This window comes from Pelophylax lessonae, assembly GCF_965119305.1.
Source record: "Pelophylax lessonae genome assembly, chromosome: 3".
Taxonomy (NCBI): domain Eukaryota; kingdom Metazoa; phylum Chordata; class Amphibia; order Anura; family Ranidae; genus Pelophylax; species Pelophylax lessonae.
Window position 1 is genome coordinate 165748140 of NC_138770.1, and position 16609 is coordinate 165764748.

A 16609-nucleotide genomic window follows, 5' to 3' on the forward strand; every position below is an offset into this window, starting at 1 on the left:
TGTGCAAGGCGGCCGCCTGGTCGTTTGTGCACACTTTCACAAAGTTTTTATACAGTGGATATGTTGGCATCTGCGGATGCTTCTTTTGGCCGCAAAATCAGTTTCTCTGATGTTCATTGACAGACACAGCACCCACCCCTCTGTGGAGTTGGCTTTCTTCTGACACTGCTTGTAACAAAATTGAGTGCCTATAGCTTAGAGTGTGTGAATACGCCCTCGGACTGCCCATAGGCATAGTCAAGCTTTTTCCTGTCTAGTGTCCTCCTGTAGGGGGCATTATAACCCAATGGTTAAGAAGAATCAGGAGCTGTGTCCATCAATGAACATCAGAGAAATGGATTTTACGGTAAGTAAAAAATCCCATTTTTTAAAAATAATAAACGTCATATTTACTTGCTCTGTGTAATGGTTTTTGCATAGAGCATCCTCTTCTTCTGGGGTCCCCGGCAGGTGCTCCGGGCTCCTCTCCCCTGCAGAGTGCCCCCATAGCAAGCCGATTGGCTCGGCTCCACCCTCCGCTCTCTTCCTCACAAGTTGTGAGCTAATGGCTCTTGCTGCTGACTCCATGTAAAGTGAGGAAAAAGAGAGAGCTCGCAGAGAGAGCTGTACTCGGGCACAGTGCTGGATCAAGATCAGATTTTAGGTAAGTATAAGGAGGGGCTGAGGGGGGTTGCTGGATGCATAGAATGCATTAAGGTAAAAATCTTCTACCTTTACAACCACTTTAACCACTATTGTAATATGACGGCCAGGCGAGAGCACTATTTTTCTGGGAGGACATGACATGATATCCTCTCAGGATCGTGCCGTGTGTGCGCCCACTGACCACGCTATGGCACGATCTTTCACCCGCAGTGTCCACTGCCTGTACCATGTGATTGCTGTAGCCAATCTCAGCAGATCACATGACAGCTGTATACAATGAAAGGCTTTGATTCATGCCTTTCATGGTGTACTGTTGTGATAAGCTCTGTGACTGGTCACAGTGATCACATGGTAAAGATGGGCAATCACGGCCCATCTGAACCATGTGATTAGCTGTGGCCAATCACAGCTAATAACAATAGTAAACACGGAATGAATAGTTTTCATTCAGAAAAAATGGTTGCTTAGAACTGTATAATTCACAGTTCTAAGCAACCATAGTGCATTAAAAAAAAAATCACATCACCAGAATAGTACAGTGTTTCTATGGTAACACTGTAATGCTCCGGTCCCTGTGTAAAAAAAAAAAAAAGGAAAATTGTAATGTATTCTTTTTTTTGTTATATGATGAAGCTGTACTGCACAGTATGTAAAAAAAATTTAAATGTGAAAAAAAAATTTAAAATGTAATTGTGACAAAAAATTTCAACTTCAAAAATACTTTTTCTCTTACGTCCTCCGACAGTCGCCGCCTCTTCATATTCGTCACATATGGGGTATTAGACTTTGCTCCGAAGGAGTAGCTAGGCAACAGAATATGTTAACATTAAAGCTTTTAACATATCCCACCCTCAAGGGGTGGTCCCCTCAGTCAATACCCTCCTACTTTCTGCAACCATATCTCAGTTTTAATGTCTAGCTTGTCAGGAGTGGCTGGCTCTCTCTGTGCTGGGGCTTTGTGCCCCAGACTCTTTCTTCTTTTTTGATTTTTTGTTTGAGTTTTCTCTCTACCTTTACTTAGCTGTTCTTTTTGTCAGCATTAATTAGTTCTTCGGATGAAAAGGATCATGCGGGCTGGGTCTCGGGCTGATCCCCCTGGTCGCAGGTCGTGGGTCAGTGGCTTCCCAGCCTGCCATCGAGCGTTCAGCCAGGTAACGCTCCTGGCACAGTGAACGACCCATCCCTGTTCGGTGCAGGGATGATTGGTGAGGTGGCTACCTCACTGGACGCTGTGCGGTTTCTTAACCACCATTCTGTGCGTCTTGTATGCGACTCTCCCTGCCTCATGTGCAGCGGCTTGTTCGCCTGTGCGGGTCCCCCACGCCACTGTGAGGTAAGTGTATTTATGTGGGGACCTGTCTGTCTGGGGGGGTGTCAGTCTGGGACTGTGTAACCTGCCTCTATTCACACTGTTTGTCTCCCTATCTCTCGGCTGCATGCTGTGGGCTGCAAGGGGGGGGGGGGGAGCTGTGTGACACTGTGTGTGTCAGCCTTGTCAGTGTGAGAAGCTGTGTGCTGTAGGGCATGTTTTGTGGCATGTTTGGGCATTATACAGCGATCGCTGCGGCGATCTGACATGTTTTTTTATATACAGACATGTGTGCATTACTGTACTGTGGAGCGGCGGTTTCGGCGCCAAACGGCGCCATTTTGCCTACACTCGCTCCGGCCGCATGTTCTACATGCATGGCGGCCATTTTTTTTGTAGCCTCCCATAGGCTTTCATAGAGCGCCCTGGCAGCATCACTTCCTCTTCTCCAGGAACACCGATCGAGGCAGCAGCAGCGGCGAGGGTCTCCTCAGGTTATATCCTTCCTATCCATTGCCTGTGTCAGTTTTATTGTCCCTGTGGGGGTCTCATTGTGCTTGTGTGAGGTGCGGTGGGCTGCGCTCGCCGCGCTTGTTAAAGGGGCAGTTAACCCTTTATTATCCGGCATTTGTTATAGGGGCAATGGATTCTCAGGAGGGCAAATTTCCTACCGCCTTGGTGGAAAGCCAGGGGACCGCTGTTTCCCCCCCAGGGGGGGATTTAGCCACTATTGTGGCTGGCCTTGCTGCTCAGGTGCAGATGCTGGTGGCTGCTCAATCTACTAAAAGACCCAGAGTTGCTCTTTCCTCTGATTCTGAGGGTGAAGGTGATGGGGTTGTTATGGCGGGGGCCTCCTTATGGGGGTCCCGCTCCTCCCTGGATCTAGTGGGGTCCGAGGTGGAGGCTGAAGTTGAAGGGGTTGATAATTCTCCCCCTGGCTCGCCTGAAGAGCTTGCAATCATGGATGAATTGATTGCTTCCATAAAACAAACGCTGCGTTTGCAGGATGAAGTGTGTCCCCCCGCTGCCTTGGCGGCTTATGGGACGCAGAGAAAACGCAGGACGCCGCAGGTTTTTCCCTGCAATGATGATTTTCAGCGCGCTGTTAAGGAACAATGGCGCAATCTACGCAAACCTTTTGCTGTACCAAGTAGGTTCAAGCTGCGCTATCCTTTCTCGCCTTCCACTGATGAACGGTGGTGTGTGCCACCCCCAGTGGATCACGCAATTGCGGTTTTAAACAAATCCACTGCGATTCCTGCAGAGGATTCCCCTGTGTTCCGTGATGCCACGGATAGGAGATTGGAGTCTCTTGCCCGTCATACTTATTCTGTTACGGGTTCTATGCTTAAGGCTCTGTTTGCCTCTCTCATAGCGGCCCAGGCGGTCGCAAGTTGGACGCAGATGCTTAGGCGCGTCCTAGTGGCCGATTCGGCCTCGCCGGCGACCCTGGATATGGTGGATCAAATCCACCAGGGTGTCATGTATCTGTGTGATGCGGACTTGGACCTAGTCCCGTTGGCTGCACGTGTGCACAGCGTGGCGGTGTTGTCTCGCCGCCTGGTTTGGTTGAAATGTTGGTCGGTGGACCAGTCTTCACGTAAGACCTTAGCCAATCTGCCTTATGATGGGTCTCGCCTTTTTGGGGAGTCCTTGGATGTGTTGATTAAGGGGATCACCGGAGGTAAGAGCACTCTCTTGCCCCATTTCCCCAAGGCTAAGGGGGCTTCTGGGAAGAAGCATGCAAATTTTCGGCCCCCTCAGGGGTCCTTTCGTGCCTTTCGGTCGCACTACAAGGGCAAACCGTTCAAAGGTCAAGGCTCTCAGAAGAAGCCCTGGTCTGGAAAACAGAAGTCCGGTCAATCCGGATCTGCAGCCCATAACAGTGCGGCCTGAAGGGGCGCCCTCACCCAGTTTTGGGGAGGGGGGACGCTTGCTCGGTTTTCTTCAGCCCTGGTTGACCCGCGTGCGGGACAGATGGGTTCAGGAGATCGTTCGATCTGGTTACAAGATCGAGTTTCTCTCTCGGCCGGAGAGCAGATTTTTTCCCTCAAATCTTCAACTGTCTCCAGAGCGTTTACGGGACCTGCACCTGGCGGTGCGGGACCTGAGGGCTCAGGGAGTGGTAGTTCCGGTGCCTCATCGGGACAGGTTTCGGGGGTTTTATTCCAGTCTGTTCACCGTGCCCAGAAAGGAGGGCAAGGTTCGTCCAATTCTGGACTTGAAGGCTCTGAACCGCTCTGTGCGGGTTCGCAAGTTCCGCATGGAATCCCTGCGGTCGGTGGTGGCTGCCCTGGTTCCGGGGGAATTCATGGCCTCCATCGATTTGAAGGATGCGTATCTTCACATCCCCATTTTCGAGGGTCACCAGAGGTTCCTTCGATTTGCCATTGCGGAGGATTACTACCAGTTCGTGGCATTGCCTTTTGGTCTCGCCTCGGCTCCGTGGGTCTTCACCAAGGTGCTTGCACCGGTTCTGGCATTATTGAGGGCCCAGGGCATTTCTGTCCTGGGGTATCTGGACGACATTCTGGTTCGGTTTGCGACCAGCCAGGGTCTGGAGAAGGACCTGTCTGTCACGATGCAAACTCTGCAGGAGTTTGGTTGGACGATAAATTTTCCAAAGTCGACACTGAGTCCGTCGGTTCGTCTTCCCTACCTGGGAATGATTCTGGACTCGGTGCAGGCGAAGGTCTTCCTGCCGGAAGACAAACTCAGAACTCTTCAGGAGGAAGTCAGGTCCCTCAGGGACGTTCCGCACTCGTCTCTGCGGACGTGCATGAGATGTCTGGGATTGATGGTCTCGGCTTTCGAGGCGATTCCCTTCGCCCAGTTTCACGCGCGGGGTCTCCAAGCGGAGATCCTGTCCATGTGGGACGGGCGACCTCAATCTCTGGATCTTCAAATCTCGTTGAGTCATCGCACCAGAAGAGACCTTCTGTGGTGGCTCCAGTCCCCGATGGTGTCCGGGGGCAAGTCGTTTCGTCCTATCTCGTGGACGGTGATCACCACGGATGCCAGCTTGTCGGGCTGGGGTGTTGTTCTGGGCGTTCTGTCCGCCCAGGGAACTTGGTCGGAGGGGGAGTCTTCCCTTCTGATCAACATTCTTGAAATTGCGTGCGATAAATCTCTGTCTTCATCGCTGGACGGACCGGCTGCAGGGCTGCCCGGTTCGGGTGCAGACGGACAATGCCACGGCGGTGGCCTACATCAACCACCAAGGGGGCACCAGGAGTGCCCGAGCGGCTCGAGAAGTGGCCGACATTCTGTCTTGGGCCGAGACTCATGTCCCGGCGATAACGGCGGTTCACATTCCGGGGTTGGAGAACTGGCAGGCGGACTATCTGAGTCGCCAGACCCTGGATCAGGGGGAATGGTCTCTCCACCCAGCTGTCTTCCAGATGTTGTGCGCGAAGTGGGGTCTTCCAGATGTGGACCTGTTCGCGTCTCGTCTCAACAACAAGGTGAGGAGGTTCGTGGCAAGGACGCGCGACCCTCGGGCAGACGCGTCGGACGCGTTAGTGGCCCCGTGGCATCAGTACAGGCTGATGTACGCGTTTCCACCGATTCAGTTGCTGTCCAGGTTCCTTCGCAGGTTACACTCGGAACGCAGCACGGTGATTCTTGTGGCACCGGACTGGCCTCGCCGGTCCTGGTACGCAGACCTCGTGAATCTGGCGGTCGACGCCCCGTGGCGTCTGCCTCTTCGAGACGATCTCCTGTCTCAAGGACCGATTTACCATCCTGCTTTACAGTCGCTGGCTTTGACGGCCTGGCTGTTGAGACCGAGGTCCTGAAGGAGAAGGGTCTCTCCCCAGAGGTCGTTCATACTTTGATCAACGCGAGGAAGTCTTCCTCGGGGAAGGTTTATTACCGTACTTGGAAGGCCTATTTTGCCTGGTGTGAGTCCAGGGGGTTTTCACCCCGCACGTACTCGGTGTCCCGTGTGCTGTCCTTCCTTCAAACGGGTGTCGATCAGCGTTTGGCGCTGGCTACGATAAAGGGTCAGGTGTCTGCGCTGGCCGTTCTGTTTCAACGTCCCGTGGCTTCCAACTCCTTGGTTGGCACTTTTGTTCAGGGTGTGCGGCATCTGGTTCCTCCTAGGAGGGATCCTTTGCCCCCTTGGGACTTGAATCTCGTTCTGTCTGTGTTGCAACGTGCTCCTTTTGAACAGATCAGGGAGATCTCGTTGTCTATGTTGTCCAAAAAGGTCGCCTTTTTGGTGGCGATCACTTCGGCTCGCAGAGTGTCGGAGCTGGCGGCTTTGTCCTGCAAGTCTCCGTATCTGGTTGTTCATTTGGATAAGGTGGTCTTGCGACCTAATCCTTCTTTTCTTCCGAAACGAGTTTCGGAATTCCATCTTAATGAGGATATTGTCTTGCCTTCGCTGTGCGCGAAGCCTAAACATCCAAAGGAGGTGAGATTACATTCTCTGGATGTTGTTCGGGCGATAAGGGTTTACCTTAAATCGACTGAGTCTTTTCGAAAGACGGACTCCTTGTTTGTTCTTCCAGAGGGTCCTCGGGAGGACATGGCGGCGTCGGCCTCTACCATCGCCAAATGGATCAGGCAGACCATTGAACAGGCCTATGCCTTGCAGGGGAAGGTTCCCCCTGTGCCTGTGAAGGCGCATTCTACTAGATCTCTGAGTACGTCTTGGGCCTGTCGTCATGGGGCTTCTGTAGCCCAGGTGTGTAAGGCGGCGACTTGGTCGATCGTGCACACTTTCACAAAATTCTACAAAGTAGATGTTCAGGCATCGGCGGATGCTTCCTTTGGCCGCAAGGTTCTTAGTGCGGCAATTCCCTAGGGTCCCTTGTTGGGGACCTCTGGCTGTTGGGATAAGTTTTTTATCCCCTGGTTATTTGTCTTTTCCTGGGTTGTTGCTCCTGTTGAGCACTTGTTTTTCCTGTTGCCCAGCTGGTTTCCTTCCTTTGGTAAGGTTCCTTTCTTTGATGCGGAGACTGCGTTGCCTTTTCGGCGCGGATGCGTTTCCCACCCCTCGTGTTTGCACTGCTTTGGGACGTCCCCATATGTGACGAATATGAAGAGGCGGCGACTGTCGGAGGACGTAAGAGAAAACGGAATTTTTGTAAAATCTTACCTGTAAAATTCCTTTCTCTGAGTCCTCCGACAGTCGCCGCCCCCGCCCCTCTTTTGGGGTTTGGTTGTATACTCTACTGCTATTCCACTAAAACTGAGATATGGTTGCAGGAAGTAGGAGGGTATTGACTGAGGGGACCACCCCTTGAGGGTGGGATATGTTAAAAGCTTTAATGTTAACATATTCTGTGGCCTAGCTACTCCTTCGGAGCAAAGTCTAATACCCCATATGTGACGAATATGAAGAGGCGGCGACTGTCGGAGGACTCAGAGAAAGGAATTTTACAGGTAAGATTTTACAAAAATTCCGTTATACTGTTCTGGCATTTTCATGCCTCAGGAAATGAGATCACAGGCCATCAGTACATAAGGATTAATCGATTTTCAGATATATGTGCCATAGTTTATGGACTCTATAACTTTCCTACAGACTAAATAATATACATAGAAGATGGGTTGTAGATGGATCTTCCCATTGATTGGGATATGTTCACCAAAGAAATGTACATTTTGGCCTAAATTTATGAAGAAAGATTATTTGCTAAATTTTATAACTGAAACAAAGGTTTTTTTTTCCAGGCTTTTCAGTCTTTTTTTCATTTTTTGAGCAAAAAAATAAAAAACCCAGCGGTGATTAAATACCACTGAAAGAAAGCTCTATTTGCATGAAAACATTTGATACGGGGGTACAGTGTTGGATGACGGCCTAATTGTCATTCAAAGTGTGACAGTGCTGAGAGCCCAAAATTGGCCTGGGCAGGAACGGGGTAAAGTATCCGGTATTGAAGTGGTTAAGCTCTGCTTGTGTAGTGAGCGGATATGTCTGCTCCATCAACAATGAATCAGCACTCTTTGTTATGATGACTTATGTTAAACATATCCCTTGCACATGGAAATCTGAAAAAAGACAACAGTTCCTCTTAAGAGAGTTGATTTGCACATACTCCAAAGCTATTTTTATCTTCTATAGGTATTTGTAAAAAATATCAAATGCTTATTTATTTAAACATAATCTGTCAGTTAAATCCATTAAGGAAACATGTACATTCAGTAACGTGTAGATATTTCTTAGGTTTTTAGCGTAAGTTGTAAAAGTCTTGTGCTGTATTTGAATGTAGTTTGCATTTTGACCAGCAGAGGACACTGTCTTTCAGGATCGGTTTGGTGTTCGTAGTGAATCAAGCTGATGAGGTTGATGGTTTTGAGGACGCAGGTGTTGCTCTGCTAAGGACTTTCAACTATGTGGCTGATGAAGAAGATAATTATCATGCTTTTCAGATCGTTATATCGGTAGGTGGCTGGAAGCATAAAAGGAACATCAATCAGCTTTTCTTTTTTTCTCAAGCAGAAATACAGTCACATTAATGTCGAATCATGGCTAACATTTCAGCTTTATACTTGTCCTCTGCTTTAATGCACTTTTAAAAGGGGAGCACTGTGAACATAATTCTAAGTATGTAATGATTTCTGCCAATAATAAAGGCTCTTATAACAGTCACTATGCTGCCCAAGCTTTTTTTATTAAGAGCAGCATAAAAATGAAATATTACATAGTGATGCTGTTCCTCACAGTTTGTATCCTATGGGATCCATAAAAGAAAGCTGGCTAAGAAAGTATTTACATTTTGCTACATGTATCAATTCATGTGGTAGCTAAATTATATGTTGTTACTTTTTAAAATATTTTATGCATTTAAAGGAGATTGGAAAGGTGAGAAAATTAAAATACTGATACACATACAGGAGGTATTTGTAAATGAACAATTGTAGGAATTTAAAATACACGGATCTCAATTCTACACAATAGTAAGATTTATGTAAACCCTACCAATGGACTTCTTATATTTGCTATCTTTTGGTCTGTTAAATATAGCATTGAAACATTTTTATTATATACAGTGGGGAAAATAATTATTTGATCCCCTGCAGATTTTGTAAGTTTGCACACTTAGAAAGAAATTAAGGGTCAATCATTTTCATTATAGGTTAATTTTAAATAGAGACAGAATATCAACCAAAAATCCAGAAAAACATGATACAAATGTTATAAATTGAGTTGCAGTTCAGTGAGTAAAATGAGTCTTTCACAAGTTTTCTATAGGATGAAGGTCTGGAGACTGGCTAGGCCACTCCATTACCTTAATGTGCTTCTTCTTGAGCCAATCCTTTGTTGCCTAGCCGGTATTTTTTTTGGGTCATTGTCATACTGGAAGACCCATCCACGACCCATTTTCAGTGTTCTGGCTGAGGGAAGAAGGCTCTCATCCAAGATTTTACAATACATGACTCCCATCCATTGGCCCCACAATGCGGCAAAGTTGGCTTGTACCTTTAGCAGAGAAACAGCCCCAAAGCATAATGTTTCCACTTCCATGCTTGACTGTACGGATGCTGTTCTTAGAGTCACAATCAGCATTTTTCTTCCTCCAAACACAGCGAGTCCAGTTAATGCCAAAGAGCTAATTTTTGGTCTCAACTGACAACAGCACTTTCTCCCAATCCTTCTCTCAATCATTTAGATGTTCATTGGCAAACTTCTGACAGGCCTGTACATGTGCATTCTTGAGGAGCGGGACCTTGTGGGCGCTGCAGGATTTCAATCCATGGCAGTGTATTTTTTGGTGACTGTTGTCTAAACTGCCTTGAGATCAGTCACAGGGTCCTCCCATGTAGTTCTGGGTTGATCCCTCACTTTTCTAATTTTTGATCATCCTTAACCCATGAGGTGAAATCATGCATGGAGCTCCAGACTGATTGATGGTTATTTTGTATTTCTTCCATTTGTGATTAATACTTTTTTTATTCACTGAACTGCAACTCCGTTTATAACATTTGTATTCTATTTTTTAAAATGAACCTATGATAAAAACAATAGACCCTTCATTTCTTTGTAAGCGGGCAAACTTACAAAATCAGCAGGGTATCAAATAATTATTTTCCCCACTGTAAGTACCAAAAATATTTTACCATGTCAGAAATTCAGAGTTTTCTCAAGGAGTCTAATTAACACTCCTAGTTATCTTGGGACTACAGAATGGTTAGTGTTTATGTTGTAGATAATAGCATAGTGGATGGAAAACCAATTCACCAACCAGAAGTAAGTGGGTCAGCACTCACTGGCATAAGATGGTTAGTATGTGTGCGTGTGTGTGTGTGTGTATGTGCGTGTGTGTGTGTGTGTGTGTGTGTGTGTGTATATATATGTATATATATATATATATATACTGTGTGTATGTATGTATATGTGTATATATATATATATATATATATATATATGTAAAGATTACCAGACAGACACTAGCAAAAAAGCATGTAGACCATTATCTGCTGGAAGGTGATGGTAAAACAGGGGCCTTCAGGCTGGCTAAAGGAGAAGGCAGAGCCTCAGAAACGCATTTCGGGCCACCTCCTTCCTAGTGTGTGTGTCTCGTCCTGTCACAGCTGTAGCCTGCAGTGGCATGTGTGAGCCGTTTTGACACCGCTGGTTCCAGCTAGCTTTACCTGACGGGTCCTGGTTCATGTTAAGGGCTACTTCTTCATCTGGCATTCCGATCCTTAGCAGTGGGGCTTTTGGAGCCTGCTAATGCTATCAGTTTCTGCTAGCCTGTTACTCACATTGACCTGGCACCCTTTTTCTCCTTGCATAGTGGATGGGTTTGAGTAGTTTAGCAAAAGACAGCTGGACAGTGCTGACACCAAAAAGTCTCCAAAAAATACTGTGTGTTGTCAGCTTACGACAGGAGCTCAGAATTGCATTTCTGTCAAACCATTAGGTGTTTTTTTTTGTACTTGCAGGGACTTTAAAATGATAAAACATGGGGAGAAGTGAATGTATTGCAGAGATGTACTGCATGTTTTTTTTTTTTTTTTTTCCCCCGACCTCCCCTTTAAAGGAAATATGTCATGAAGACCACCACTGATCAGGATAAGATGAGGCAGAGTCTCAGAGATAGCATTGAAGACCAGCTGAGTCCATCTTGCGTTTTTTGGATATCTTGAAAAAGGATGTTTGTGTTTTTTCTCTGTATGGTTTCCTTAAAATAACCATGTTGGCCTTAGTCAGGCTAGCCTTTGATAAAAAGATGAAGAAGACATTTTTTCTTCCCTGATATGGCTGTTTGCTGAAGAGGATATAGAAACAACTCATACAGTGACTCTAAATTGCTCCAGAAACACCAATTTGGCATGCTTAATAAAGAAAAAGGCAGTTCTTTATGTATACTATATACTTTTTTTTAGTGTTCAGCAGTGTGTGTGTGTATATATTAAAATATAAGGCCCGTGCACAGCTGAGACTAATCATGAGGACTGGCTGCCAGGTAAGATGATGATCTAGCAAAGCAAGGCTTCCACTCAAAGCTCTACAAAGCCTCCAGGCTCAATGACCCACATCAGAGCTTATTGAGATTCTGAGAAAACAAAGTTTTTTTCCACATTGCGATACATCCTGAAGCCCCTCACCATGAGTATATGACAAATCTAACTAACACATACACACCGTCCAGAATCCTACTAAAAGAGAATTCCATTCGTGACAGTCAAGTTTGAAAGAGTGGACCTGGACAGATAAGTGAAGAAGCTTAATGTAGTTGTGAAAATTAACACCACTAACATGTAAAAATGAAATGTGAAAAGGGCTTGACCTTCATTGAGTGGAACAAATACTAGTAGTTTGCAGCATTCTGTAGTAACCTAGGGCAGATGCAAGTCTCCCCCCTCCTTCTAATGAATTACAGATCTGCATTTGTTAGTCTTGATATACTAAACTACTAAAACATGGTACTTTTTTTTATGTCTATTAGTAATAGATATTGTTGCTGCTTTGTACCATATTTGTTAATGATAAAAGCTTGTCCACTAAAATCCTCATATAAAAAACAAACTAGCCTTATGAATTGGTGTAAAACTAGTAGAATTATTGGTTAAGTATCTTTATGATGCAATGGTGTTAATGTTTGGGAATATTGTAAGCTATAGGTTTTATTTTTAAACCTTTGTTCCTTGTTCTGCAGATCTACAACAAGTTACAGGCTGGGGAAAAGCTGACTGTGAAACATGTTACCAGTGTTCTGGAACAAAAGTACCGCTATGTGGAACTGAGCAGTATCCTGGGCCGGGACTCGGCTTATGACCAGTACAGAAAGGTGAGGTGACCCTTTATGGCATGTCTGCATTTATGGCAGGTGTTTTATGTGTTTTAAAGAGAAAGTACATTTCCATGTTTACATTTTACCTATAGGTAGTGTAAATATCTCCTAAACATGCACGGTTTAGGAGACATTTACTGTACATGCAGCCAGTGACATCATTGGCGTATGCGCTCTGAAAGAAGGGCCACCTGTGCCGTTCCTTCAGAGCCCTGTGCCGTGACAGGCGGCTCCCATGCGCATGCGTGGGAGTGATGTCATCACGGCTATGGTCAGTCACAGAGGTGGAGTCCGCGAACCCGGAAGCAATACAAGTGAAAATGGAAGTCATCTCCAGCGATGACATCACATCGCTGGAAGGCTTAGTTTTCAAATAGGTTTCATGATGCGATGCATACTAGCACATTATGCCTTTGCCTTGCAGGTAAGAAAAAAAAAAAAAACATGCAGAGCTTTACAACCGCTTTAAAGCCCAACTGAAGTCTTTGTGAAAAATATCAAACAACATTTAGCATGCAGTGAAAAAGGAAGTCCTGCAAATCATTGGTTGGTTTGTTAAAGAACTACGATCACTAAAGAAGCATCATCTCCCTCACCTGTAACCTGCAGCTGAGGACCGCTGGTCTGTGTGGGAGATCAGTGGTTTGACTCACCCCTCCATGTCAGAGCTATGCACGGATCCTTATCCAAGACACAATGGATCCATTAGTTTATGTCCGCGTGTGTCAAATCCTGACCCTGTCTGCATGTTGCTCAGGCCAGACAGAGCAACATTTTTGAATCATTATTCTACCTATTTTGATGATCCTGTGCCCCCCCCCGTGGCAACATTTTCCTGTTTTTAGCTGACTGGAGCAGATCCTGACTGGTTTCTGTGCTGATGTGCTCTTCTTGCATTCAGTAATGCCTTTCAGCACACCACTGTTGTAGAGGTTATTTGGGAATTTATGGTCGTGCTGTCAGTCGAACAAGTCTGACTATTGCCATTTGACTTCTATTATTGGCCAGGTGTTCATGCGAAAGGAACTGCCTCTTCCTGGATGCTTTTTGTTTTTTACATCTTTCCAGTCTAATTTTTGAAACATTGTGACCATGTCCATTTGCTTTATCTACAGAGTTAGGCTGTTTGTCTCCCTCTTTGTAACATACATTATGATAGTTCCAGGGTTCGTACGGTCATGAAAATCCTGGAAAAGTCATGGGATTTTGACATTACACTTTCCAGGCCTGGAAAAGTCATGGAAAATGGGCAAAATTACTAAGTTTTGGAAAAGTCATGGAAAAGTGTTGTGACACTATTTATTTTTGTCTCTGGGCCCCCTGTATTCTGTGGGAGCGGGGGACAGTAAGTGGACTATTTTCTCTGTTTCGGGTTTGGCGGATTAATCAGCCGCAGTGCACTGCACAGCTGAAGCCTAATCACTGGTCTCTTCAATATGAATAGACCGTGACAGGCTGGGAACTCTGCGGCGGGTTGATCTGCTGAAACTGAAACAGAGAAATTGTGCATTTACTGTCCTGCTCTGAGGGACGTAGCTGCGGGGCGGGGGGGGGCGCGATCACTGCGGGGTGTCAGGCTGGTGTCCATCGGGCAGGGCGGGCGGGGGGGGCCGCGTTCACTGCGGGGTGTCAGGCCGGTGTCCATCTGGCAGGGCGGGGGGGCCGCGATCACTGCGGGGTGTCAGGCCGGTGTCCATGCCGCATCTCTGTGTGAAGAAGGCAGCGGGAGAAGGAAGGTCAGTGAGGAGTCTCGTGTGCTGGATAGGAGGGGGATGGGATGGTACAGCTGCATATAGATGAATTGAACTTTCATATTCCTCATGTCGCTGAGTGTTGTTACTCCTCCTCTCAGAAGCTGCACTAGGAATATGGAAAGTTCAATTCATCTATATGCAGCTGCCCCATCCCCCTCCTATACAACTTCCTTTGCTGGCCCCCCCTCAGTGCTTTTTTAGCCCCCCCAGTGCTTTTTTTAGCCCCCCCCCAGTGCTTTTTTAGCCCCCCCCCGTGCTCTTTACCTCCCCCTGCTCTTAGCCCCCTCCGTGCTCTTAGTCTGGCTCCCCCTCAGTGATTTTCTGTTCCCCCCCCCCCCCCCCCCAGACAGTGCTCTCCAGTTCCTCCCTCCCCCTGTGCTCTCAATCATCCCCGTTTTCCCTGCCTGCTCCCCCCCCATTGCTCTCCACTCCCCTGCACCTTCCAACCCCCCTGCAATGCTTTCCAAACCCCCCCTTAATTCTGTCTATTTACCCCCCCCCATGCCCTTCAGCTCCTCCAGTGCTCTCTGCTTTCCCTGTGCTCTCCGGCCCCCCCTCCTGCTCTTCTATCTTCTATCATGTCCGCAGTCTCTGACTATCCCCTGTACCATGTCCGCAGTCTCTGACTATCCCCTGTACCATGTCCGCAGTTTCTGACTATCCCCTGTACCATTTCCGCAGTCTCTGACTATCCCCTGTACCATGTCCGCAGTCTCTGACCATCTCTTCTACCATGTCCGCAGTCTCTGACCATCCCCTGTACCATGTCCGCAGTCTCTGACCATCCCCTGTACCATGTCTGCAGTCTCTGACCATTTCTTCTACCATGTCCGCAGTCTCTGACCATCTCTTCTACCATGTCCGCAGTCTCTGACCATCTCTTCTACCATGTCCGCAGTCTCTGACCATCTCTTCTACCATGTCCGCAGTCTCTGACCATCTCTTCTACCATGTCCGCAGTCTCTGACCATCTCTTCTACCATGTCCGCAGTCTCTGACCATCTCTTCTACCATGTCCGCAGTCTCTGACCATCTCTTCTACCATGTCCGCAGTCTCTGACCATCTCTTCTACCATGTCCGCAGTCTCTGACCATCTCTTCTACCATGTCCGCAGTCTCTGACCATCTCTTCTACCATGTCCGCAGTCTTTGACCATCTCTTCTACCATGTCCGCAGTCTTTGACCATCTCTTCTACCATGTCCGCAGTCTCTGACCATCTCTTCTACCATGTCCGCAGTCTCTGACCATCTCTTCTACCATGTCCGCAGTCTCTGACCATCCTCTGTATCATGTCCGCAGTCTCTGACCATCTCTTCTACCATGTCCGCAGCTTCTGACCACCTCCTGTACCATGTCCACAGCCTCTGACCACCTCCTGTACCATGTCCACAGCCTCTGACCACCTCCTGTACCATGTCCGCAGCCTCTGACCACCTCCTGTACCATGTCCGCAGCCTTTGAAAATCTCCTGTACCATGTCCGCAGAGAGGAGACTACAGAATAAAACCAGAGCATTGTGCACCTAAGAGGAGGTCAGTGACAGTGCTGCCCAGCCAGTCTGAGGGGGGGGGGGGTCACTGATGTAAGGGGGCACTGTTATAAAGGTTCCTCCTTATATCAGGACCCCCCCTCCCTTCCTTAGTGCATTCACTCTGTGGAAAGTGGTCTCTGGTCACCAGAGTCCCCCCTACATCAGAGTTCTCAGCTTTTTCACCCGTGCGCCTGAAGTGACACCCGCTCCGAGCTGCTGCAGTGGTGCTTCCATCTCATCCACTGTAAAACAAGGGACCATTTTGAGTCGCGCTGTATCCAGAAACGAAACCCTAACTGCAGAGGTACTGTACACTACAAAGATTGTCATTTATTTTAGTAAAAATATGCTGGGTGTGACATGGATTTTCTTCTTATTTAACGTGTATACATAGACATTTCATGAAACTTTAGGTCATGAATATTTACGTGAAGTCATGGAAAAGTCATGGAAAAGTCATGGAATTTTATTGGTAAAAATGTGTATGAACCCTGTAGTTCAGAATTTGTTGGCTTTTTTTGAACTGCGCTATTGTATTTCAGGAGGGGAAGGAATATTTCTTGCAGACAGGTTTGTCTCCACTGCCTGTGGTTCTCTTCAATGGTGTACCGTTCTCTAAAGACCAGTTGGATCCTGATGAACTAGAGACTGCAACAATGCAAAAAATTCTCGAGACAACAACCTTCTTCCAGAAAGCTGTCTATTTGGTGAGACAATATAGCTACCAGCTAATCTCTATTACCTAATCCAGACGTAGTTAAAATGGAACTAAATGGAAAATAAAAAATTACAATTTGATGTATATATTACATATAATGACATATATAACCTAGCAGTTGATCCTAACATGAGACCAGAGTCTCCAGAGTGTCCAGAGTGACAATGTTGTTCTTTCTGCTGTGAAATTGAATAGCAGTGTTGTAACCCTCTGGACAGGGCAGTCCTAGAGGGATACTTTTAAATGGGCTTTAGAGCGGACTTCTATTCAAAAATGGAACTTCCTCTTTAAGGCCTCCTGACCCCCTGAAATGCCACATTTGGCATGCCATTTTTTTTGAGGGGGAGCGGGTACCAAGGTTTGAAAGGTACCCACTCCCATTTCCGCTCGGGCCACCTAG

The 16609-nt window shown here is 47.0% G+C and overlaps 1 protein-coding gene across 2 annotated transcripts in view; it reads left to right on the forward strand.

Annotated features, from left to right (window-relative positions):
- The window catches only part of UGGT1 (UDP-glucose glycoprotein glucosyltransferase 1), a gene marked incomplete at its 5' end in the record, with an annotated part of 158791 nt that overhangs the window by 51815 nt on the left and 90367 nt on the right, over nucleotides 1–16609 (forward strand). For both annotated transcript variants that reach the window (XM_082251306.1, XM_082251307.1), the window contains 3 exons: nucleotides 8212–8347; nucleotides 12070–12201; nucleotides 16034–16198. In XM_082251306.1, coding sequence (XP_082107432.1) covers nucleotides 8212–8347; nucleotides 12070–12201; nucleotides 16034–16198 — 433 coding nt within the window. The remainder of the gene's footprint in view (nucleotides 1–8211; nucleotides 8348–12069; nucleotides 12202–16033; nucleotides 16199–16609) is intronic.